The sequence below is a fragment of the Mus musculus genome, chromosome 5 (genome assembly GCF_000001635.26).
Source record: "Mus musculus strain C57BL/6J chromosome 5, GRCm38.p6 C57BL/6J".
Taxonomy (NCBI): Eukaryota; Metazoa; Chordata; class Mammalia; order Rodentia; family Muridae; genus Mus; species Mus musculus.
The window spans coordinates 122,421,889-122,448,719 of NC_000071.6; the positions used below are offsets into that span (position 1 = coordinate 122,421,889).

Consider the following 26,831-nt stretch of genomic DNA (forward strand, 5'->3'; position numbering starts at 1 on the left):
AGTTTTAATTTCTGAGGCGGCTCTCTCCCTCTATGGAAATGGCTTCAGCATTGCGATTTGTGAATATGCAATGCAGTAACGAGTTCGTAAAGGCTTGAGATGTTGACAGTGGGGCGATCAGAGATCCAGCTCATCCCTGTAACTATCTTTTCTTCGCACTTGGATCTAGCGGGTCACTTGGACGGGCAAGCCATGCCTTGCACCAAGGAATCTATTCCCAGTGACAGGGACAAGAGTCGCCAGGAGAGGGGGGCGTGCCACCTTCGCCTAGGACGCTCCCGTAGTTGGAGAAAGCCAGCCCTTGCGCGCCTGATTCGAAAATTCAATTTTTAACTGTCCGTTTTCCGCCTCCGCTGTGTTTAGGATGAACTCCTGTGCATTGTTACTAGCCTCCGCGAGGCATCCATTCCTCTCAGGCTGTCTTTAGCGCAGCAAAACTACGATTCCTACTGGGATGGCTTTGAAGATGATGATGATGGAGAAAACCCTTTCGCCGCTGCTTCTTTTTACTCAGGCACGTCCGTGGCTACCTCCATCTTCGGGGGGCGGAGCCGCGTCTGGACCGGAAGGACCCCGGCGCCGTCTCCATTTTGGAACTTTCCCCGAGCCTCTGCTCTCGGTTCCCGGGAGTTCTGTCCGCCGCTGCCGGTGCCGCGGTGTCGCCGGGGGCCACGGTGTTGCCGGGCAGGATGAGTGTGATAGACCACGTGCGGGACATGGCGGCTGCGGGACTGCACTCCAACGTGCGGCTCCTCAGCAGCCTGCTGCTCACCATGAGTAACAACAACCCGTGAGTTGGAGAGGCGGGGAGGTGGCGGTCCCGGGAGCCGGGGTTGGCGGTGGCGGGGGGACGGTGTGGTCCCGCGGAGGGCTGCGCGGGATCCGGCCTCGGTGGCCTCGGAGTTCTGGCTCCTTCCAGAACGACGAAGTCCCCTGAGTCCCGGGGACCCAGTCCACCGAGTGTCAGCCGTGGGGGTGCCACCCCAGCGGAGGGAGGGGACCCCACTTTCCGAGACTGAGAGCATCGGTGGCGGGCGCGGTGGCGCCTTTTTTTAATTTAAAAGGAACCCTGGCAGTCTAATGTAAGGCCCGACATTGCCGCCGGGGAGTGACTGGTTTTGTGTGGTTGTGTTTACAAACAGGGGTCTCCTGTAGCCCAGGCTAGCCTGCCCCAGGCTGTGTGTGTGTGTGTGTGTAGTCAAGGAAGACCTTGACCTTCTTACCCTCCTGCCTACGCCTCCCAGAAGCTGGGGGGGGGGGGTTAACTGGTGTTTTACACCCCCACCATGCTCTCAGTGTGCGTGTGGACCTTGGGGATCGAACCAGGGATTTCAGGCGTGCTAGGCAAAACACTACCGATGGAGTGACAGTTCTATCTAGCCGGGTTTACTGCGTCTCAAAGGAAGCCCGGGACAGTTGTAGGCTTGAATTGCCTGTAAGGGCCTTGCTTAAAAATTTCCCCATCATTGCTCACTCTTCGACGTGGCTCCGCAAGTCAACCTAGTCATTCCTTTTCTCTAATTTCTCCTCCTGCCCGAGCGCTCTCAGAGCAAGCATTGGCACCGGTGGCTTCACTTTAGAACCGCTGCCTGAGCCGGGCAGTGGTGGCGCATGCCTTTAGTCCCAGCACTTGGGAGGCAGAGGCAGGCGGATTTCTGAGTTCGAGGCCAGCCTGGTGTACAGAGTGAGTTCCAGGACAGCCAGGGCTACACAGAGAAACCTTGTCTCAAAACAAAACAAAACAAAAAAAAATGCTAAGGAAATGTGTTTATTACAGGGAGGTCCAGTAGGTCGACCAAGATCACACCCTGGAGAACATAGAGGAGCGAGTGGATCTGTCTATGATTGGAGATAGTTTGTATTTCAGTCCACCACTGTCTAGTGCTTCCAAAGAACATTACAGTAGCCTTCTACTCCGTGCAGACATTTGCATTTGGCGTGGCTGAGGCTAGTCTAGTGAGACAGCCAAAGGGCTGTGAGGGGCCTGTAATTCAGTCACTACCCCCCACTCCAATTCATTAGTGTGCTTTGGACCGACTAGGCACACACATCATTTGGTCACCAGCTTCTTTTTTTTTTTTTTTTTAAAGATTTTATTTATTTATTTATTTTTATTTATTATATGTAAGTACACTGTAACTGTCTTCAGACACTCCAGAAGAGGGCATCAGATCTCATTACGGGTGGTTGTGAGCCACCATGTGGTTGCTGGGATTTGAACTTCGGACCTTCGGAAGAGCAGTCGGGTGCTCTTACCCACTGAGCCATCTCACCAGCCCGGTCACCAGCTTCTTAGTGTGACACGAGGGACACTGGTCTCTGTCAGCCTTCTGTGTTGATGTTGAGGACTTTTCCCCAGAATCTTAGTGGTGCTTCATAGCAAATGGTTTCCTGTGTTGGGGATAATGCCCTAATCTTTACTCTTGGGTCGGGACAACGTTCTAGCACTGTTTGAACGCTATAGAGCGTCCTCCTCTAGTTAGACTGAATTGGGCTAACCCATGCTTTTCCACGTTAGGTTAGATTGGCAAGTTCTTAGCTACAGGAAGCAGATAAGTTCTGACCTTCATCCTTTATGTTTTGATATTTGTTGAAGAGACAGTGTACACACTGTCCAAAAACAAAATAAGACTGATAACATAGTTCAGTGGTAGAATTCTTACCTAAAATGCCTTGCAGCTGGATCTAGCCTTTACAGTTACCTAAGATATCGCTCTGCCCGGGAAATGGTCATTGTGTACTGGCTGGTTTTGGGTGTCAACTTGACACAGGCTGGAGTTATCACAGAGAAAGGAGCTTCAGTTGAAGAAATGCCTCCATGAGATCCAGCTGTAAGGCATTTCCTCAATGAGTGATCAAGTGGGGGGGGCCTCTTGTGGGGTGGTACCATCTCTGGGCTGGTAGTCTTGGGTTCTATAAGAGAGCAGGCTGAGCAAGCCAGGGGAAGCAAGCCAGTAAAGAACATCCCTCCATGGCCTCTGCATCAGCTCCTGCTTCCTGACCTGCTTAAGTTCCAGTCCTGACTTCCTTGGTGATGAACCGCAGTGTGGAAGTGTAAGCCGAATAAACCCTTTCCTCCCCAACTTGCTTCTTGGTCATGATGTTTGTGCAGGAATAGAAACCCTGACTAAGACACACTGTAACATACTTGCCGAGCGAGTAGTGTCTCTGGAGTGATACATGAAAAGCAGTGCTCTCTGGAGAAGGATGGTGGTTGGGTCAGGTTCAAAACCGAGGAAGCAGTACTTTGCTTGCCTCTGTTTTTCCCACCTCACAGCTTCACTGTGTAGCCCTGGCCGTCCTGGAACTCAGAGATCCACTTGCCTCTGACTCCACAGTGTCGGAATTAAATGATGATTGAGCCAGCACACCGGTCTTCGTGAAGCTGAGGCTGACCTTGAACCCCTGATCCTCCTGCTCCTACCTTCAAGTTCTGAGATTATGGACTCCATCTATCCCATTTGACTTTTTTTTTTTTTTTTTTTTTTTTGGTTTTTCGAGACAGGGTTTCTCTGTGTAGCCCTGGGTGTCCTGGAACTCACTCTGTAGACCAGGCTGGCCTCAAACTCAGAAAACCACCTGCCTCTGCCCCCCCACCCCCCCACCCCCCCAGTGCTGGGATCAAAGGCGTGTGCCACCACGCCCGGCCCATTTGACTCTTTTGAATGATTTTGTTGTATGTACCTGTACACAGGTTCCTAAGTACACATACATAATAATACAGCTTATTTTTTAAGAAGGTACTATAGATTACCAAATGAAGTCACATTAGGGACTGACTGCGGGACTGACTGCTAATAGACTTGGAATTACTTTGGTTTTTATGTTTATGTGCCTGGTGCATTTGGAGGCCAGAAGAGGGCATCAGATTCCTTGGAGGTGTAAGCTGGAGTTACAAAGAGCTGTAAACTGCCCGATGTATGTGCTGGAATTTAGACTTGGATCCTCTGCAAAATTCCTGTGCTCTTAACTGCTGAGCCCCTCTAACTTCCCTTTTGAGAGAGGGTCATAACTCAGGCTGATGTTGGATTGATTATGTAGCCAAGCATAGCTTTTTCTTTTTTTTTTTAAAGATTTGTTATTTATTATATGTAAGTACACTGTAGCTGTCGTCAGACACCCCAGCAGAAGACATCAGATCTCATTACAGATGGTTGTGAGCCATCATGTGGTAGTTGGGAATTGAACTCAGGACCTCAGGAAGAGCAGTCAGAGCTCTTAACCTCTGAGCCATCTCTCCAGACCCCAAGGATAGCTTTCTGAATGCCTGGTCCTCCTACCTCTGCTTCCATATGCTAGGATTGCAGGAATATATGACCCTACCTGGTAGTGGTACCTAGTTGTTTGGTTTTTTAAAAAAATTGTCTCCCATTTTGTTTGTTTGAGACAGTGTCTATAGTCTTAACTGTTCTGGAACTGGCTACGTAGACCAAGTTGGCTTTGAACTCAAAGATCTTCCTGCTTCTGTCTCCCAAATCTCAGTGAATTAAAGATCTACACCACCACATATGGCTTCCCCTGTGTTTAAAATACTTGGGCCAGGCATGATGGCACACGCCTTTAATCCCAGCACTCAGAAGGCAGAGGCAGGTGGATCTCCGAGTTTGAGGCCAGCCTGGTCTATAGAGTGAGTTCCAGGACAGCCAGAGCTATACAGTAAGACCCTGACTCCAAACAAACAAACAAAGAAACAAGCAAAAAGCCCAAACAAAATAATAATAGCATGAAATAAGTACCTTTTTATAGACTTCCTTGTCTCAGTCTGTTCTTTACCTTTCAGAGGAAAATATATACCATTACTTAATTTGGGAAGGAGTGGGACTGGAGGTATAAACACAAGAGTGGTAACCAGGGTTGCCGATAAGCTGTGGGTGGACTGCTTACCTAACATGCAGAGACCTTGGCTTGGTACCCCATGCAGGACGGAAATAAAGCAGTGTCTCGGCATTAACCTTGCTTATAAGGACTATTGCATCTTTTTGAGGTTAGAGGTTGAAGTTCTGTGATAGGCTTGCCTAGCCTTTGTGAGGCTTTGGGCTCCATCGCGCACACACACACACACACACACACACACAGAGAGAGATAGAGAGAGAGCGCAGAGGACTGTTTGAAGCATGGGATTCCCACACAGTGACTTTAGACACCTGAGAGTCCAGGTGACAGTGTGCTTCTAGTGCTGGCAAGCTTGCTTTGTGTCTGTAGAATTGAACGAGCCTTTAGGGCCTGGGGAGATGAAATGGCGCCATAGTTAAGAGTGTTTGCTGCTCTTGAGGGGACTTGAATTTCTTAGCATGCATGTCAAGTTCCTAGGGGGGTGTGTGTCCAACCTTCTCTTCTGGGCAGCAGCGTGCACCTGTGCACATACGCATATAAATCACAGTAATGACTCTAAGATAGACTAATCCGTTATCACTCTGCCATTCTGGCTTTCCAATTGTGTTCTCTTACTGGCTTTTTTCTTTGGTATTTGAAGTTTGCAGGAGCCTGTTTTGTTGAGTTTCTCAATGAAATAATTCAGAGTGGTAAATTTTCTTTCTAGAGTCTCTAGCTTTTTTGTAATTATTGCTATCCTTTGGCAATATTATCCATAAAATTTGATGTTAACCTAAGATAATAGAGGTGTATGTAAAACAGTACTAAATTAAGAGGTCTTATTGAGTAGGCATAGCGGTCCATTCTGTGACCCATCACTTCCAAGGCAGAAGCAGGAAGATTGCTGTAAGTTCAGGGCTACCTGGACTACAGGTGAGCTGCTGTCTCAAAAAGCCAGAAAAGATGGAAGGATGTAAAAATGGGAAGGAAAGCCTGTGTTCTCCATTTGTTCATTGTATTGATTTATAGGTATCATTAGCTTCTGTAGTAAGAAAACACACATTGTACAAAACCACAATACAGTAAGATAGTGTTTTAGATGTTTTGGCCATATTTGCATGGTGTTCAAATGCTGTGCCTCTCATTAAGCCACTTAAATTTAAGGAATATTTTTTTTTCTTTTTGGTTTTTCGAGACAGGGTTTCTCTGGAACTCACTTTGTAGACCAGGCTGGCCTTGAACTCAGAAATCCGCCTGCCTCTGCCTCCTCAGTGCTGGGATTAAAGGTGTGCACCACCACGCCCGGCTGTATTCATGTTTTTTTGCAAGCTGGCGTGATAGAAGGTTTTTGTGGTAGGCTTAGGTACACCAAGGTGCTCTTTCTAATTTTCAAAATAACCCATGTAGGACTTGTTTCCTTTATGTTCTAGTGAGCTGTTTTCCCCGTCGCAGAAGTACCAGCTCTTGGTGTATCATGCAGACTCTCTGTTTCACGATAAGGAGTACCGCAATGCTGTGAGTAAGTACGCCATGGCTTTACAGCAGAAGAAAGCCTTAAGTAAGACTTCCAAAGTGCGGCCTTCCACTGGGAATTCTGCATCTACTCCACAGAGTCAGGTGAGTAAGAGCAGACTCAGTCACTCAGTCAGTCACTCAGTCAGTCATTTATTGTGTTTTTGGGGGGCAGAGTTTCTCTATGTAGCTTTGGCTGTCTTGGAAGTAGACCAGGCTAGCCTCAAATTCAGAGAGCCACGTGAAAGGGTGGCCACCACCGTCTGACGTGCCTGTGACTGTCTATGTGTATATATTTATTGATTTATTTATTTGGGTTTTTTTTTTATTTATTTACTTGTTAAAGGAAATGTACGTTATTTGTTTTATATATTTAAGTACACTGTCACTATCTTCGGACACACCAGAAGAGGGCATCAAATCCCATTCCAGATGGTTGTGAGCCACCATGTGGTTGCTGGGAATTGAACTCAGAACCTCTGGAAGAGCAGCCAGTGCTCTCAACTGCTGAGCCATCTCCAGCGCGTATACGTATATGTATATGTATGTATGCACATACTAAGAGACAAGATTGAAGTACTTGTTTCAGCACTGAGCTGGTTGGTTATAGAATGAAACAGTTCTATATTCTTTGTTATTATCACATGATATTCCATGGTTCCCGAGTGCTGCTTTTCTTTCATCTTTGTATTAATGAATACTGGGGTTCTCCTGTCCCTCACAGCTGATGCTGCTGGGGTGCTTTGTGTCCTGGTTAGGTGAGCTTGGTCTCTCCAACTCATAGAGATCCCCCTGCCTTTTCCTCCTGAGTGCTACAATTAAACATGTGTGCCACCACTGCCGGGTTTTATTCTCATTTCTTTTTTTTTCTTTCTTTTTTTTTTTTGTTTTTTTGAGACAGGTTGTCTCTGTGTAGCCCTGGCTGTCCTGGAACTCACTCTGTAGACCAGGCTGGCCTTGAACTCAGAGATCTACCTGCCTCTGCCTCCCAAGTGCTGGGATTAAAGTCATGCACCACCACGCCTGGATAGCCCTGGCTGTCCTGGAGCTCACTTTGTAGACCAGGCTGGCCTCGAACTCAGAAATCCGCCTGCCTCAGCCTCCCGAGTGCTGGGATTAAAGGCGTGCACCACCACGCCTGGCTTTATTCTCATTTCTTGATTGTATATCTAGGAGCAGAATTGCTATAAGATTATAAGACTTATTCTTTTTATTTTGAAAAACTGTCATGTTGTTGATATCATATTTCAAAAGGTGTTTTGTTAACTCGTAGTGTCTTCCATCTGAAATTGAAGTGAAATACAAAATGGCTGAGTGTTACACAATGCTGAAGCTAGACAAGGATGCCATTGCTGTACTCGATGGGATCCCTTCAAGACAAAGAACTCCCAAAGTAAGCTCGCTGTTCCTCATCCCAGTTTCTGTTGGTCCTGCCCCATCATCTCTGTCCTCCACATTTCAGGAAGTCTGAACTCTTTACTTTTCCCAGTAGAGTTAGGGTTCAGACAGATGGCAGTTTACTTCATTAAGGGACCCTAAGATAAGAATTCAGCCAGGTGTAGCGACACTCACCTGTGATCCCAGCACTTGGGAAGCAGAAGCAGGAAAACCAGGAGGTCAGGGCCATCTCAAAACAGACAAATGACAGAAGTGTTCTGTTAGGTTTTGTGGTACTAGAGACCCACCCTAGGGTCTCAGGCGTGCTCAGCAAGTACTCTGGCATTAAGCAGCAACCTCGACTCTTGTCCTTTTATTTAAAAATTTCACCTGGAGACATGGGCTCACCAACTTACTCAGGCTGTCCTTAAATTGTGTGTTTTCTTAGGGTTTATTGCTGTGAAGAGACACCGTGGGAAAACATTCAGTTGGGGTTGGCTTACAGTTTCAAAATTTTGCTCCATTTTATCATAGTAGGAAACATGGCAGTGTCTGGGGAAACATGGTGCCACAGAAGGAGCTGAGAGTTCTGCACAGGCAGCAGGAGGAGACTGTGTGCCACACTGAAGCCTGAGCATAGACCTCAAAGCCCAACCCCACTGTGACACACTTCCTCCAACAAAACCACACCCACCCCAGCAAGGTCACACCTTTTTTAAAATTTGTTTGGTTTGGTTTTACGAGACAGGGTTTCTCTGTGTAGCCCTGGCTGTCCTGGAACTCACTCTGTACACCAGGCTGGCATTGAACTCAGAAACCCGCCTGCCTCTGCCTCCCAAGTGCTGGGATTAAAGGTGTAAGCCACCACCACCTTCTAATAGTGCCACTCCCTACGGGTCAAGCATTCAAACACAAGAGACTATGGGGGGGGGGCATTCCTATTCAGAACACCACCCTGAATAACCCAGAATGCCTTGGGCTTTGACTCTTCCTACCCCAGCCTATCTAGTAACTGGGATTGCACCACCAGGACCAGCTGTTTCTTACTTAGCCTTAGAGTCCAGAGGCAGTGGATTCCTTGGAGTTAAAAAGGTCATTCAAGTCACCTGATTGGATGTTGTGAACTGAACCTAAGTCCTCTGGAAGAGCAGCTAGTGCTCTTAACCACTAAGCTATCTCTTTAGCCCCTTAAAGATTTATTTATTTATTTATTTATTTTTGGATTCAGGCTTAGTGTATTCTTTTTTTTTTAACCTACTTTTTTTTTTAATTAGGTATTTTCCTCGAGAGATTTATGTTTTAAATTAAAAAAAATTTACCTGTTTGGGTATTTTGCCTGCCTATATGCATGTATGCATATATATGCACCATGTTTGTGCCTGGTGCCCACAAAAATAACAAGAGGGCATTGGATACTTAGAAACTGGGCCCTTTGTAAGAGCAGCAAGAGCTCTCAGCCACTGAGCCATCTCTAACTTCCCAGGTGTGGGGTTTCTGAGGCTAGGTTCTCAATACATAGCCCGAGTTAGCCTTGAACTTGTTGTGACATCCTGAGCCTGCCTCCTCATTGTTGGGATTATAGACATGTTCCACCATACCTGGGATACAATTGCGTTTATTTAAAGAAAGGTTTCTTGCCAGGTGGTGGTTCACGCCTTTAATCCCAGCACCCAGGAGACGGAAGCAGGCTTCTTGATCTGCCAACAATAAAAAGTTATTTAAATTTTACTGAAATGCGGATGTCTTATCTCACTGGATTTAAATAGTGTAGTTTCTATTTGAGTCATTGTTACATTTGGAGGTCATTTTGAGTTTGATTTTTGTCTCAGTTTGGTGAGTCGACAGCTCTGGTGAGTCAGAGTTGAAGTATTAGATGGGCCAAATTCCAGCTACTGGTTTGTCGGAAGCCAGGTATTTTAATTTCAACTGATTCTTAAATGGCTATGCCCCGCAGTGTAAGTTGGGCGTTGTGGCTCACACACACTGTCGTATGGCTCATTCCCAGCACTTAGGAAGCTGAGTCTGAGGATTGCTGTAAGTTTGAGGCTACCCTTGATCTACATAGTAAGTTCCAGGCCAGGCCGAGCTAAGAACCAGCCAGATAATGTAATGCTACATGCCTGTATCCTGCACTTGGGATGTAGAGGTGATTCACGAAGGTCAGCAATTCAAGGTCGTCATCCTCAGGTATGCAGTGCGTTTGAGGCCAGCTTGAGCTGCACGAGAGCTTGTCTCATAAAACCAAAAACAAAAGAGGAGCTTGAGAGATGGCTCAGGAGTTAAAAGTTTTTTCTTCTTCTGGGGCCAGAGTTTGAAACCCAACACCCACATCAGCAGCTCGCACCCACCTGTAACTCCAGCTCCAGGGACTCCTCCGCCTCTGCTAGCCTCCACATGCGCGCGCAGACACACACATTTATGCACATAAACTAAACTAAAAGATTTTCTTCACTTTGTTATGCAATAGTATTGACCTCTGCTTGGGCTGGAGAGATGGCTCAGCAGTTAGGAACATACACAAGTCTTTCAGAAGATCTGAGTTCAGTTTCCAGCATTTAGGTCAGGTAGTAAGCGGTAAATCTTGGCTAGAGGTAGTGGTGCACACCTTTAATCCTGACACTTAAAGGCAGGGCAGGTGGATCTCGAGGCCAGCCTGGTGTACAGAGCAAGTTCCACAACAGCTGAGGCTACACAGAGAAGACCCTGTCTGGAAAAAAAAAAAAACCTTTGGTGACACATGCCTTTAATCCCAGCTCTTAGGAGGCAGAAGCAGTTGGATCTTTATGAGTTCCAGGCTAGCCTGGTCTACACACTAACACCCCCACCCCGTCTCAAAAACAAATCAAAGAAATCCTTAAAATATATCTGCTTGAATCAAGGTATCTAAAATTATGGAACATTTCTCAATGTCCCAGAGGCAGCATCTTTGGGTCAGATATTAGGAGGTGTTTTGCGAGGATCACATGGCTAAGAAAAACAAGGATAATAGTACTTTGTTTTAAGGAGCCGGTCTTTATTTGCACAGGGCTGTGGGTTGGTTTTTCTGCTAGAAAGTAGAATAGTAGTCGGGCATCAAATGAGCGCGCGCTCACGGCGCAGTGTTTGCTGTGCGGATACTCTTGCTTTACCGTTCTCTGTTTCGTGTGTGTAGATAAACATGATGCTGGCAAACCTGTACAAGAAGGCTGGTCAGGAGCGCCCATCAGTCACAAGCTATAAGGAGGTCCTGCGGCAGTGCCCTTTGGCCCTTGACGCCATTCTAGGTACAGAAAGTTTTCTCCCTGGTGCCTGGGGTGTTTGCAGTCTTAGATGATGGTTCTCAGTCACAACTATGGTTAGATAGAGCAGGGTTTTTTTTTCAGATTTTAATTTTATGTTAATGTGAATGAGGGTTTTGTCTGTATGTCTGTATGTATGTAGTGTCTAATGCCATAATGGTTGGAGGGGGGCATTGGAGCCCCAAGAGCTGGAGTTAGGGGATGGTGGTAGACATGAGTACTGGGAATTAAACTTGGATCCTCTGCAAGACCAGCAAGTGCTCTTCACCACTGAGCCGACTTCATGGCGCATAGAGTAAGTTTACACCATTCTGAGCACTGTCGGTTATGAACTAGAGGAGTCGCTGTCTTGGACAGGGTACAGTTGAGTGGCTGCAATGCTTGAGCATGCCTGAGGCGCTGACCTTTGAGTTGTGTGTATCTTGCTTAGAGGAGGGAGGGCAGCTGTGTAGCTGCTGGGGTTGCACCGTGGGAAGAGGGTGCTGTGCCTCACGTTTCTCTTGCTCTTGGGGCCAGGTTTGTTATCCCTGTCTGTGAAAGGCGCAGAGGTGGCATCAATGACGATGAATGTGATCCAGACTGTGCCCAACTTGGACTGGCTGTCCGTGTGGATTAAAGCGTATGCTTTTGTGCACACCGGTGACAACTCGAGAGCAATCAACACCATCTGGTGAGAGCCAAGGTGTCAACTCAGTGGTTATTTTGGTGGGAGGCACAGTCTGAGATAAGTCACATCTTACTACATACCCAGGTTGCCCTTGAAATTGCCTCAGTCTTCCAGCCTAGGTGTCCCTAGTGCTAGGACTATAGGCACGAGCCACCAAGCCTGGCTGACTCCAGGGATCTTAGCCCTTTCCTCATCTAGAGATGTGATATAGCTGGTGACACAGAAGAGCTAGGTGTGATATAGCTGGTGACACAAAAGCTAGGTGCTGCTTACTGCTTGACATTGCAGCATTTGTCTTTGGGTTAGGTTTTTTTTCTAATGCACTAAGTGATTGCATATGTAATAAACTGTTGGAACCTGTGAAAATGAACAGCCGGACTGAGTTCTGTACTGTTCATATGAAGATGGCCTTCCTTAAAGAGCAGACTGCTGGGGGCTGGAGAGATGGCTCAGCCGGTAAGAGCACTGACTGCTCTTCCAAAGGTCCTGAGTTCAATTCCCAGCAACCACATGATGGCTCACAACCATCTGTAATGAGATTTGACACCCTTTTCTGGAGTGTTTGAAGACAGCTACAGTGTACTTACATGTAATAAATAAGTCTTTAAAAAAAAAAAGAGCAAACTGCTGAGGGTGTCATGTTCATGCCTTTTCGACTTGGTAGACATGTTTACTGTATACCTGACATAGGCTAGATCTCTTTGCAGTTAGGGATTTCTTTTTATTTATTTAAACAAAGTTCTAGGACCAAAGGCTGCATGCATGTGTGCATCTATCTATCTATCATCTAACTATCATTTATCTATCAACTAACTACTACCCACCTACCTATCTGTCATCTGTCATGTACCTCCTTGCCTACCTATTTGTCACAAGTAGCTATCACTAGTGAATGCTGTATTAAAAGTCATTTTTGTTTAAAAAATTATAACCGTGCTGTTGTGGTAGTGAGCACTTTTAACCTCAGTGCTCAAGAGACTGAGGCAGGCCTGCCAGGGCTCTTTAGTGAAACCCTGTCTCCAAAAAAGAAAATTATAACCACAGAGGTTTTTATAGATATTAAGTGATATATTTGAGATATGTGCATATAAAGTATCATTATATGACTTTTAAGTATTTTATTTCCTTTCATGTATATAGATGGTTGTCTGTCTGCATGTAGTTTGCATGGCATGTGCATGCATAGTGAACAGAGGCCAGGAGAGGGCGTCAGCTTCTCTGAGCTGAAGTCACGGTCACCCGTAAGCTGCTCTGCTAGTGCTAGGAAATGGATCTGGCCCCTTTGCAGGGACATACGATGCTCTCACTGCTGAGCCTTCTTCCAGACCCCTGTGTGACTTTAAAGCTGAGGTTAAGGTCCATTGTACCTCAGTCCTTTAAAAAGTTTTAGGCCAGGCATGCCTTTAATCCCAGCACTCGGGAGGCAGAGGCAGGCGGATTTCTGAGTTCGAGGCCAGCCTGGTCTACAGAGTGAGTTCCAGGACAGCCAGGGCTGCACAGAGAAACCCTGTCTCAGGGGAAAAAAAAGTTTTAAAAATTAGATTTGTGTTTATTTGTTGTATGTGGGCACACGTGCTTGTGTGGAGGTCAGAGGACAACTTGGAGGTGTCGGTTCTCTTCCACCACAGAGGTTCCAGGGTCAAACTCAGATCATCAGGCCTGGTGGCAAGTGCTGCTCTTAACCTGCTGAGGCAGCTCACTGCCTTACTGACGTTTCCTTCCTTTAATTATTACTATTATAGTTAGGAGTTGTAGTGCCTGTGTGTACTGTCAGGACTTGGAGGAGGAGGTAGGAGGATCGTGAGTTCAAGGCTAACCTGGGGAATTTAGTGCGACCCTACTTCAAAAATCACCCCCCCCCCCAAGCCTTTTTATCAAAAATTTCACCCATATAGAAAAGTATGTCATCTGTAAGCCCACCCCCAGATGGAATGATTAAAAACAGATTGTAACAGAGTCTAAGGGTTAGTATTTATCTTTTAAGTTCACTAGAGAAAAAATCATTACTGCGAGACAACGTGGACCTGCTGGGGAGCCTGGCCGACCTGTACTTCAGAGCAGGGGACAGCAAGAACTCTGTCCTCAAGTTTGAGCAGGCCCAGATGCTGGATCCCTACTTGATAAGAGGTGAGTCCGACTGAGTGTGTTACTGTTTTTAGGCTTTGTGTGTGTGTGTGTGTGTGTGTGTGTGTGTGTGTGTGTGTGTTTGTACGCATACAGGTGAGGACAGGTGCTCTTGGAAGTCAGAGGCGTTATGTTTGTTTCCCAGGGGTCAGAATTATGACCCTTCTGATGTGGGGATCTACAAAGAACAGTGCATGCTCTTGGCTGCTGAGCCCCCCCCCCCCCCCCCCCCGCGCTTTTTTTTTTTGAAGACATAGTCCATGTAGCGCAGGTTAGCCTTGAACTTGGCTTTGATTTCTTGATTCTGTTTTCACCTCCCAAGTGCCTGGCTCACAGGTATGTACTACCATGCTCATCTCTGCTCCTGGTTTCCAAGCCGCTTTTGTAAGGCTTCCTGTAGTGGTTCTTTCTCCTATCCTGGCATGGCTTTTTAACACTTAGGTAATTCTGTTCTGAGTGGCTGTTTTCTCTTCACAGACCATTGCTTAGCCTTCTTGTAAGGGCCTTTGTGGCATCTCCACCTCCCTGCGAGTTAATACATGTGTGATGTGGCTGACTTATGGCATCTGAGAACCCTAATGTCCTTCTAGGAGCTTTGGTTTTACTGTGTCCTTGTATGATGTTGAGGAAGCAGGGGAGTGGCTATAGAGGGAGGGAAGGTGCCTACCGTGTCATCAGGGCGGAGTGAAGGCACAAGGCACAGGGGCTTGAGAAGCCGGTGGGGCCAGTGAGTGAAATTTGTAAAGACTCAACAGAGGTCACCAGAAAAATGCGCCTCGGGATAATAAACAGGCTTTAGATTCTAAAGAGTAAGTTACCAATAATTCTAACAGGCTGAAGCAGGCTTGTGAGAGCGAGGTTAGCTACACAGGGAAACCCTGACTCAAACAAACAAGAAGGGTGACTGAGTGTGGGAATAGATCTAGAGTGTTTGTTTGTACAAGTTCTCCTCTGGCGTGTATTCCTCTTTCCAAGCTGTCCAACCCCACTTGTGATCTCAGCACTTGGGAGGTGGAAAAAGGAGTCAAAGGCTCAGCTCAACCTACCACTGAAGACCCAGACTAAAGAAACAGACCAGGGCGTGGTGTCCCAGCACTCAGGGCTCTGAGGTCAGGCTGGTCTACAGAGTGAGTTCCAGGATAGCCACGGCTACACAGAGAACCTCTGTCTGGAAACAACAACAACAACAAACAAAAGAAGAGGAAGAAGAAAGACAGAGAGAGAGGAAAACAATAATTTAGTGTTTTAGGAATACAAGCTTGGTGGCATTGGTAGCTTGGTGTTGGATGTTCATACCCGGGCCCAGGCGAGCAGGAGTGTGGCTATGAACTTGCTCTGAGAGTAATGGGGATTTGAAGGGATGGAGAGGAAGGAGAGTGGTAGGAAGAGGTGCATGAGAGCCAGTGTGGGGCCTCATAAACCATGAGGGAGGAGTGGAAGGGGCTTGGGGAGAGTAATGCGAGGACTGGCATTTTAGAATGGAGCTACAGCATTTGGGGGCATAGGCCATCTATTTTTGAGACTGGGCATTCTTAGCATAGTAAGCTTGTACTGAGGGCTGGGGGCTCATTTATGTGCTGGCTTTTCTGGGCTGCTGTTGACTACACTGCAGGCTTAGGGACAGATGGTTCTTGACATGACTGGTGTTCTGAGTTGTGACACAGCACCTGCTGCTCCTTTGCCTGCCTCCCATTCTTTTATGTGTGTGCGGTGTACTCTTGCAAGTTTATGTTCAGCATGTGTGTGCAGAAGCCCTCAGAGGCCAGAAGAGGGCCTTTCTTGTTTTGGATGGTTTTGCCGTTCATTCAGTCACTTAAGAGACAAGGTGTCGTGCAGCCCAGCCTGCCTCAGGCTCCCTGTGTAGCTGAGCTTGACCCTGAACTTCTGGTCTTCCTGCTTCCAACTCCCAAATGCTAGGACTGTTAGCCCATGCCACCATCCAGTTTATGTGGTGCTAGGGGTTGAGCCCTGAGCTGTTGCATACTGGGTAAGCACCCTACCAATTGAGCTGCATCTCCACACATTTATTTAATTTTGAAAATTAAGTTATATGTGTGTGCATAGTAGGTCATAGGTCAGATTTTGGAAGTGGTTTGTCTGTTCCATGTGGGTCCTGGTGACTAAACATTGCTTCCTCCAGCTTGGGGACAGTCTTCTTTACCCACAGCCATTTCCCAGGTCCTTCTCTGACTTTTTCTTTAGTTTTTTGTGTGAGTGGTATGCTTTTATGTAAGTATGTGCACCATGTGAGTTCATGCCCTCAGAGGTCGGAAGAGGAGGTCACTTGGCCTGGAACTAGAGATACACGTGGTTGTGAGCCACCACTGCGTGGGTGCTGGGAACTGAACCCAGGCCTCTGCCAGAAGAAGAATTCTTACCTCTGAACCATTTTCTCTGGCTCTTCTTTGCCTTTTCTGAGGCCTGTTTCCTGCTTTGCTAGAAAAGCCTCTTACCGTGTCCTTTCTTTCAGGGATGGATGTTTACGGCTACCTCCTGGCACGAGAAGGGCGGCTGGAGGATGTGGAGAACCTTGGCTGCCGCCTCTTCAACATTTCTGATCAGCATGCAGAGCCCTGGGTGGTCTCCGGGTATGGGGTTCACTCTCCTTTCTCCCCATTTTTAATAGGGGTTTTGAAAAGAGATTCTTTAAAGAGAATATCAGTTAATTTTTGGTTAGCTTATGTTTGTTTTGTTTTGCTTCTTTACTGATCTCTGGCTTGTAGCTGTAAGCATAATTTGTAATTGTGATCATGTATACAGACTTTTTTGTTGTTGTTTTGTTTTTTTTTCTAGACAGGGTTTCTCTGTGTAGCCCTGGCTGTCCTGGAACTCACTCTGTAGACCAGGCTGGCCTTGAACTCAGAGATCCACCTGCCTCTGCCTCCCAAGTGCTGGGATTAAAGGTGTGCGCATCACTGCCCGGCTGTATAAAAACTCTTAATTGATAGCCACAGCTGGAGCCTGGGTCCTTTGAAGAGAGACTGCTGTGGGTTTTCACAAGATGATCAGTGGATTCCTGATAAGGAGACTTGGTGAACACAAGTCTCTTTCCAGAGGTTGGGGGTTAGGTAACTGTAGGTCTTAGAGGTGGCATCAAAGGAGGCCTTGGCAAAGTTGCCCAGGGTGGCAGTGCAGCCTCTGGCTGAAGTGTAGCAGTCATCTATACCGGCCAACATCAGTAACTTCTTGGGCACAGGAGCAGAGACAATGCCAGTGCCTCTGGGGGCAGGGATGAGGCGCACCAGCACAGAGCCACAGTACCTGACACACATATTTGGAAGTCATAGAACAATTAGCAAGAGCAGTGTAGGTCTTAGGAAGTACTAGGCTTGCCTGCAAGCACCTTGGACAGCTTTTTTGTTTGTTTTTTAAAGATTTATTATACATAAGTACACTGTAGCTGTCTTCAGACACTCCAGAAGAGGGAGTCAGATCTCGTTCCAATGGTTATGATGGTTATGTGGTTGCTGGGAATTGAACTCAGGACCTTCGAAGAGCAGTCGGTGCTCTTACCTGTTGCGCCATCTCACCAGCCCTAGTTTGTTTTTAAAGACAGTTTGTCGGCTTCCCAAGTGCTAGGATTCAGAAATTCTCTATAGTCTGGTGTTAAGCCTTCTTCAGAGGCTTCTCTCAGAGAACTTGTGGTTTTTTTTTCCCCAGATGCCACAGCTTCTATAGCAAGCGCTACTCTCGGGCCCTGTACTTAGGTGCCAAGGCCATCCAGCTGAACAGCAACAGCGTCCAGGCTCTGTTACTCAAGGGGGCGGCGCTTAGGAACATGGGGAGGGTCCAGGAAGCCATCATACACTTTCGGGAGGCCATCAGGCTTGCGCCTTGTCGCTTGGACTGTTACGAAGGTAAGCCGGGGACCTGCCGATGCGGTGTCGGCCTGACAGCTGCGCCCAGATGGCAGTGGTGTTGGTCAGAGTTTGCTGGTGCTGTGCTGTGTTAGAGGCAGGGCAGCTGGGGAAAGCAGCAGCTGTGACACGGAACTCTGAGTTTCTCCAGCCTGGGCAGCTGAGCTGCTTTTTAAAACAGTTTTTATTGTTAATATTTCTTTTGAGGCTGGATGTCACTGCAGCCCAGCAGAGCTGTGCCAGGTTTAGCGACATTTGGTGACTGAGTCACTGACACTAAAATAGCTCTTCCAAGATCCTGTCCCTCTAGACCTCGTCGTAGGAATTAACAATAAGCTCAGCAGTCTGCCTCGTAACAGGAAGATGAGGTCAAAGTTGAAGAGAAAAATTTGAAGTCAAGAAAAAGAAAAATCTGCTTTTATAGCTAGAGGGCCTTGCTGGGTCATTCTTCACAGCTCCTTAGAACACTAGAGTGAAGGAAGGCGCTGCGGGAGTGGGCGCAGCCTGGGGCAGAGCTCAGGAGGGGCTGGTGAGCCATCCTGCCTGGCATCTCTGCTCTCTGTGTTTCAGGTCTCATAGAGTGTTACTTAGCTTCTAACAGCATCCGAGAAGCAATGGTGATGGCCAACAATGTTTACAAAACTCTGGGTGCAAACGCTCAGACGCTTACGCTGTTAGCCACCGTGTGTCTGGAAGATCCAGTGACCCAGGAGAAAGCCAAAACTCTGTTAGATAAAGCCCTGGCGCAGAGGCCGGACTACGTCAAGGCCGTGGTGAAGAAAGCAGAGCTGCTCAGTGAGTACTACACTTGCATGTTCTGTTGTCCTTCCCCCGCAGCATCCTCCTCTCCCTGAGGCTTACAGATGACCGAGCAGCTCTGAGCCTGCTAAAGTGCTTTACACAGCCAGATGTGGCTTAGACCTGCTTGGGTTGGTTTAAACCAGCTAACACCACTTGGTAGTTGTTGTGTTCATCTCACTTTATTTTTGAACTAGTTTAGTCTGGTCCAGAAGCCTTCGGTCAGTTGACTAGTTCTGAGCCATGGGAATTCTCTGAGTTTTGTTCTTCTTGCTTCTGGCACATTCCTAAGTTTATATGATGCTATGAAGAGGGTATTCTGGCTCGGGATTCTACTGCAGGGCCACTGGCCTTCTTGCTAGCATCCGGAGTCCAGAGGCAGCATGGGCTATCACAGGAGGTGGGGGCGTTTGTTCTGACCCACGGTAATCTCTGTGCTTTCACTGGTTTGGGAATAAAATTGAATTCTTTTTTTTTCTTTTCTATTTTTGTTACGTTTAAGAGTATATATATGCTGGGCAATGGTGGTGCACGCATTCAATCCCAGCCTTTGGGAGGCAGGTAGATCTGTGAATTTGAGGCCAACCTTGTCTACAGAGTGAGTTCCCGGTCAGCCTGTCTGCAAAAGAAAAAATTTTTTTGAAGTTTCAGGGAACAGGTTTAGTGGTTTGGGTAACGATGCCACTAAGACTGACGAGGTCAGTCCTGAGACCTACACGGTAAGACAGGCAGCTCCCACAGATTGCCCTCTGACCATCACCACGTGCTGTGTGTGGCATGCTTGCCCCTCCATATAAGTTAATGTAACACATGGTTTTTAAAGATGCAGTACTCATGCCAATTTCCCAGTGAAATAGAGACCGCATGCACAGGCCCCTTGTAAGCCCTGTAGCGCCTTTGAGGGTATCTCTGAGAAAGTTGTCATGTCACAGTGGGTGTGACTGCACTACTGAGCGTGAAGATTGTCTTTCTCCAGGCAGGGAACAGAAATATGAAGATGGAATTGCTCTGCTGAGAAATGCGCTGGCCAACCAGAGTGACTGTGTCCTGCATCGGATCCTGGGGGACTTCCTAGTAGCTGTGAACGAGTACCAGGAAGCGATGGACCAGTACAGTATAGCACTGAGGTAGGTGCTCGGCCTCCACGGGAGGGAAAGAGAGGAGGCAGGGCCTGTGTGGCAGGTCTGCAAACACGCGTGCCCACAGTTGAAGGCAGGATGAGAATAGTAACGAGAGAAGGTGTTTGTGAATTCATGACTCCTGACATATTTTCCTAAAGCACATTAGCGGAGTTATCCTTCTTCCCCAGCCCACATCCGAGCAGCACCCAGGCTGACTGTACAGCTCTCCTGTGCTTGCCCACACCCCATGGCTTCAGAGGGTTACGTCTAGTGGAGATTTTACAGTCTGCTTTTTAAAATCTATTGCTAAGTATGTTCCTGTGTTTCTGTCTACTATAGTAATTAAAAACTTAAATTCTGAAGTTTGAATACAGCTTTTACCTGTCATCTTGGTCAAAATACTAACCAGTTTCCTTGTCTATACCTTCTTCATTGGACATTAATTAGGGGTATCAAAATTCAGAATGTGCCGGGCAGTGGTGGTGCACGCCTTTAATCCCAGCACTTGAGAGGCAGAGGCAGAGGCAGGCAGGTTTCTGAGTTCGAGGCCAGCCTGGTCTACAGAGTGAGTTCCAGGACAGCCAGGGCTACACAGAGATTTCTGTCTCGAAAAACCAAAAACCAAAAAGATTGAGAAGGTAATAGTGCTTGCCACATAACCCTGGAGACCCAAGTGGATCCCCAGAGCCCCTGTGAAGGTTGCAGGAGAGAACTGACTCCACGGTTTCCCTCTGACCTCGCATGCATGCCATGACTTACACATTACACAGACAAACGTACGTGTGTGCGTGCACATGCGCTAATAGCAATACAGTTAAGTTTTAATGTTAATTTTTAAAGAATTGTTTATTTTTTCATATATGAATATACTGTAGCTATCTTCAGACACCCCAGAAGAGGGCGTCAGATCCCATTACAGATGGTTGTGAGCCACCATGTGGTTGCTGGGAATTGAACTCAGGACCTCTGGGAGAGCAGTCAGCACTCTTAACTGCTGAGCCATGTCTCCAGCCCAATAAATTTAATTTTTAAGATAAATAAATGGTTGGACGAGGATCCAGCGTATTCAGTAGGAAGCTTTTGGTGCTGGACCTGGTATGCAGTAGGTAATAAGTAGAGGGATTGGTGTGGCTTAGTTAGAAGTGATTCTCTGAGACTTGCGAGTGTGTCTTAGGCAAGGAGTTGTCCTCATCAGGTGTCGCGTGCGTCCGTTCTCTTGTCCAGGAGATAGCTGAGGCAGTGCTTTTGAGCACTCAGTACTCAGAACCTCCAAGCAGTCTGCAGGGCCGGGCTACAGGGTGGAAGCCTCTGTGTAGGCAGAGTTTTGTGGAAGGTTTGGGTAAAGAAGAGATGTCACAGACTCCACTGTGTCTGTGCATAGGACAGGATGCAGCATGGCCTGGCACGAGAAACCAGGCAGCAAGTTTCCTGAGGGACGCTTGCTGACCCGACTGCCTGGGCAGAGGGAGAGGCTGTGATCCTGAAGTTGCTTCAGTGGCGCGGAGCTCCTGCCCGGCGTGGGCGAGGCCTGAGCATTCCTTTCCAGGACCTTGTTTTCCCTTTTAAAGATTTCTTAGGAGCCAAATCAGTGAGGATTCTGGGACGCTGGGCTTTGTGGGGTTGCTACTAATGAGGATGCTTTGGTCCTGGCTCTGTCCTCAGGACTTAGAATCTGTCCTGTGTACCTGTGTACAGGACTGATGGCTGTAGTTACCCACAGTTCATGGTAGAATGTGAAACAGTGTCACACCCGGAAGAACAGCTTGCCTGAGGCAGGCTGCATGTATTCATCATGTACCTGAGGCTGGCCTTGGTGTTCTGATCCTGGTTCCCTCCTGCATGTGCTGGGCTGTGTTCTGTGCCTGGCTGTGAGCACCAGGCCTCCTGTTAGTCCCTCTACTCTTTCCTGACTGGCCACTGCCTCCAGCAGAGTGCTAGTGAAGTTAGAATCTTTAATTGCCATTTTTTAAATGAATTGTTTATTAAAATACATTTTATGTAGATGAGTGTTTTGCCTGCATGTATGTCTGTGAATCATGTGTGTGCCTGGTGCCCAGAGAGGCCAGAGGAGGGCATCAGATACTTGGGAACTGGAGTCACAGGCAGTCATGAGTCACCATATGGGTACTGGGAACTGAACCCAGCAACAAATGCTCTTAATCACTGAGCCACCTCTCCGGCCCCTTCATTTAAAAATTGTAAAACGTAGAACAATGTCCCGTTTCGTCTCTGATGGACTCCCTGGATCCAGCCATGGACGCCACAGTTTGCAGCATCTCTGACCTAGTCATCTCACTGCTGAACCAGCGCAGTGACAGTCCCAAGAAACAGGGCAGGCTCAGCCTCTCCTCTGTTTTGTTGTTCCTTAGTTTGGACCCCAATGACCAGAAGTCTCTCGAGGGGATGCAGAAGATGGAGAAGGAGGAGAGTCCCACGGATGCCACTCAGGAGGAAGATGTGGACGACATGGAGGGGAGTGGGGAAGAAGGGGACCTGGAGGGCAGCGACAGTGAGGCAGCCCAGTGGGCAGACCAGGAGCAGTGGTTCGGCATGCAGTGAAGGCACAGTGGCAGCGCCTGGTGTTCCGAGAGTGACAGATGCTGTCGGAAGTGTGCTCACAGCAGGGCTCCCTGCCTGTTTCCAAGTAGTAGTCGGGACTGGTGTCTACCTGTCTGCTTTGCTGAGGACTGAGCGAGTTCCAAGCTGCAGACTCACCATTATGGATGGTTCTGACGTACCCAGTGGACGATGCCTTTTTCTCTTTATGACGGGTACACAGAACTGAGCCATCCTCTTAAGGGCACATGCACCTGGGTGGTCCTGCCAGAGGGAATCTGGTTCCTGGGAGTCAGGGTCCTCCCTGCCACACTCCCTATAGTCATGATGGTCCGGATGCGGGTACCGTGCTTCACGGACTGCAGAGCAGCACTTGGCCCCAGTGGGCAGATCTGAGGAGCAGATGATGGCCACACACAGGACAGGCTCACCTAATAAACTGTTCAGTGTGGTGGCACATGACACCCTTTGAGACTCTTCCTTTTATCGCCTTGTCAGAGGCAGCCATGTGGGCCTAGACAGTTTGATATAAATATACTGTCTTCTCCCATGTGCTGGGCGGCCGAGCCCCGAGCCTGTCACATGAACCAGCCTGGCTCTTCACTGAGATGCCTTCAGCATCTGCCTGCATTATTCCTCAGCACCTGGGAGCAGGTCGACTCGCCCTCCGTCCTGCATCTGCATCTCGCGTGTGATGCCTTTCAAGATGCAGATCAAGGTGCTAGGAATGTGAGAGGTTGATTCATTGTGAATAATCAGAACACTGTCAGCGCAGTAAGAAGTGGGACAGGGTGGTCTGTCTGGTGGAGACACGTTCTGGAAGCCTGCACTTGAGAGGCAGAGGCATGACAGTTGAGATGTGCTGGGCTGCATAGCAAGACTTGTCCTAAGATACATGATAAATGGACGAGGTCTCCGCAAAGTGTACCAGTGTGAGCTTCAGCCTCTGCACGCTAGCTGTCCCAAGCCATCTCTGAGGCTCCCTAGGCAGCATGTGGGTGGGGCTTTTCCTGGCTTGGCCTCACCAGGAGCCCCACTGACCAGTCAGTGCTGAGAGAGACGGCAAGACCCCTTCAGCCACAAATTGAACCCAGTCCACCCTCCTGTCTTCATGGCTGGCTGAATTCCCACCGGTCGAGATGGATCCCCCTCTCCCTTCAGTGTGCTGGGATTCCTCCCCTTCCTCCGTGTCCTCCATTGCTACTGGGAGCCTTTAGGCCAGTGTGACCCCTCCATTCCAGCAGCACCAGCCACCCCTCAGTGTGCCTTAAACAGAGATGAAAGCACAGTGGCCATGTGGTTTGGGAGCCCCGTGGCTATCCACTTGAACATTGTTCTAGGAGACCAGGGTAACCTGAGTGGGGGTGTCCTTTAACATGCACGAGGGCCACAGGGACCTTGAGGCTTTAGTGTGTCATAGTTGGGGTGAGGACAGTGCTCCCACCTAGAGTGTGAAGGCAGCCGCTCTGAATGCTGTCTGCAGCCTCTGACTCTGGGGCTTAGGACTCTGCAAGCACGAGAGCCCGGCACAGCGCTCTGACACTCACAGCCACTGTTGGTGTGAAGAGACACCGTGAGCATGGCAAGTGTTTAATTGGGGGCTTGCTGACAGTCAGGTTCAGTCCATGATTATCATGGCAGGTAGTGTGCGGCTCGCAGGCAGGTTCGTGAGGCTTGACTCATTTATTTATCCTATGTTTTTCTTGCTGTGTAGACCAGCAGTTCTGAAGAACTCTATCCTGATCCATAGGCAGAGTGAGCTTGGGCCCAGCATGGGTTTCCTCCAACAAGGCTACACCCATTCAGTCCTTCCAAATAGTGCCATTCCCCGGGAGCTAAAGCATTAAATACACGAGCCTGGGCCGGCCGTGGTGGCGCACACCTTTAATCCCAGCACATGGGAGGCAGAGGCTGGTGGATTTCTGAGTTCGAGGCAGCCAGGGGGCTACACAGAGAAACTCTGTCTTGGAAGAAAACAAAACAAAACCACACCCCACCCCCACGAGCCTGTGGGGGCCCATTCTTAGTAAAACCCTAACAGATACCATTGGTATGATGCCTGCAGCGAATCTTCACTGGTGGGATCTACAGCCCCGCCCTTCCCATGGGCTTCTCCCCACTGCTCAGTCCCTGCTGGGCGTTGGGGTCTGGTATGTGTGGTCCATCCGCAGGACCCGTGGTAGCCACATACCTGTTTCTGAGCCTGCCTTGGGAACACGGAACCAGCTTCAGTTTCTGCCCTGTCTAGCTACCCTCACACTTAGACCCTGGTTCTCAGCACCACAGACTTTGAGGTTTGGGACCCTGGACTGCGGAATGAGCATTTTCACTCTGCCCAACTTCCTGTTGTTGGCAAGCTGACTGGACTTGAGCCTGAGCCCAGAGAGGCCCTGGAGCGCCACCCTGTAGACCTTTGTGAGTGGAGAAAATGGGCCTTAACTGGCCTCACCTGTGGTCTCTGGGTTTTACAGCTTAAACCCAGCTCACCTGGGGCCATCTCCGGCCGGTAGTGTCACACTGTTAAGCTGCCAGCATAAATCCAGCACAGTCACTACAAACTCTGCCGAGACCAGTTCTCAGGGGCCACATCATTTGCTGATGACAGACAGGCCAGACTGGACATAGACCTCACCGTGGTCTCTAGGGAGGCGGCTGAGGTAAACATCTTGTTCAGACTTGCCATCCCACCCAGGCACGTCCTTCCCCAGGGGCAGAGGGTGAGGCGTCAGCTGCCACCACTTTCTTGGGGAGGTAGAGGGGCACAAAGGGCTGGCTTTTGCCATCAAGCTCCCTCCATGCCTGAATCAACTGTAGATGTGCCCAGCATGCTTCGGGGTCAGGGCCAGGGCATGGGGTTTGCCTTGACTCTTAAATGTTCGTCATTGGCAGGATAGAGTTTATTTTACAAACCACTCAGCACCTACAAGTCTAAGAAGAATCCAGAACTTTACAGATTGCCTTCCATATGGCCATCAGTAGGAAACGGTGATTGCTAAGTATCAGTAGGATGGAAAAGGCGTGGCCGTGTGGAAAATTCTGGTGGACCCAAAGTCTCAACACTCAGTTGGACCCCCCATTCCTATTTTGGGGTAGATGCCCAAAGGAATAAAAGCTCAGACAGGGACTGGACACCTGCATTCACCGTTGACAAGAGGTAGGAACAACCCAGGCTTCTAGTTAAGAGTGTGTACACGGGATGGTTGGGTCACAAAACTGGAACCACTTTGAGTGCACTTTGAGAGTGTTACACTAGAGGAGAGCACTCAGTCACAGGACAGGTGATACATTGGTTCTGCTCATCCCAGGCACCTGGGAGTCACAGTCCTCTCACTGGGCCAGGGAGAGCTGCAGCTGGGAACGCTTCAGTACTGTGGGCAGCTGTTACACAGCGAGGCCTAGGCCTAGGAAAATGCTGTAAAAAGCAGTGAAAAGTTATTGGATATTTTTACCCTTAAACGTATAGAGATAACTTGTGATTCCCCCAGCTAAACCATTAACACAGTCTGTGAAATGAACCATCTGTGCCTAGCATACAGAATGGAATGAAAATCCAGGCTCTGCTGGACCTGGGTCTCTTGGGCTGCTCTGTCCCCTGGCTACATTTGTTAGGTGGTGTGCAGAGCCCCTGTGTGGCCCTGGGCTGTTGCTGGATGCTTGTCTGCAGCCTAGTCTGTGATGTCAGAGACACTGATCTAACGGCCCCAGGACAGGAGGCGGCCACATTCTTTTTTTTTTTTTTTTTCCATTTTTTATTAGGTATTTAACTCATTTACATTTCCAATGCTATACCAAAAGTCCCCCATATCCACCCACCCCCAGCGGCCACATTCTTGTGGGCTGGTATATGCCATGAGCTCATTGTGGATGTTGGCAGTCACTCTCCGGTGACAGACTAGAACCCTTGCTGTCCCAGGACACTCCAACCTGCCTTGGCTTAGGGTTTACCAGACACTTAATGTGTGGGCCTCTGGGCTGGCAGCAGCTCACCCCTGAGGTCACATGCTGTGGCTCTTCCAACCCAAGACACCTCTCACCCTCAATGCCCTGGCTTTGTCTTCTGAACAGTTGTCATGCCCGGCCTGGCTGCGCTCAGGCTGCCAGCCAGTCTGGCCAGGGTGGTGGCGTCTTGAGACCGGTTCTCCCACAGCTTAGATCTTTAGAGCCTGTCTTTATAAACAGCCCTCTGGCGGCTTCTCTAAGCTCCCAGCTTTCCCTTCTTTGGGTAAATCCCTAGCAGCCTGTTGCCGAGCGTGGAGTGATCCTTCTTGGAACTTTCCAGCGGGCTGGCCAGATGTCTGCTCTATAAGAATATGGTAGCCCAGGCTGGACCAGTCCCCTTTGTGTCCTATTCCAGTTGTACCATCTCCCTATGCATACTCATTCTTTTTTTTTTTTTTTTAATTTTATTATTTATCACATGTAAGTACATTGTAGCTGTCTTCAGACACTCCAGAAGAAGGCGGTCAGGTCTCTTTACAGATGGTTGTGAGCCACCATGTGGTTGCTGGGAATTGAACTCAGGACCTTCAGAAGAGCAGTCAGTGCTCTTAACCACTGAGCCATCTCTTCAGCTCCCACATACTTGAGGTATGTAGGGTTACAAATGAGGTTGGGGTTACAAATGAGGACCCTGTTTGAAGTGGCAGCCATTCCTCACCGGTGCTGGGAGCTGCTGGTGACTGTTTTCTCAGGCCTGAGGTCGCAGGATGATACTTCCTTGTGCCCAGCT

General features: G+C 48.4%; 1 protein-coding gene across 1 annotated transcript; it reads left to right on the forward strand.

Annotated features, from left to right (window-relative positions):
• The first annotated feature begins 555 nt into the window (after positions 1-555).
• On the forward strand, positions 556-23,024 carry Anapc7 (anaphase promoting complex subunit 7). Its single transcript, NM_019805.4, has 11 exons — positions 556-790; positions 6,243-6,429; positions 7,598-7,717; positions 10,853-10,964; positions 11,496-11,649; positions 13,631-13,773; positions 16,241-16,358; positions 17,431-17,627; positions 18,198-18,422; positions 19,402-19,552; positions 21,916-23,024. Exons 1-11 carry the CDS (start codon positions 690-692, stop codon positions 22,103-22,105), a joined length of 1,698 nt encoding a protein of 565 aa, NP_062779.3. The 5' UTR covers positions 556-689; the 3' UTR covers positions 22,106-23,024.
• Positions 23,025-26,831: the final 3,807 nt, after the last annotated feature.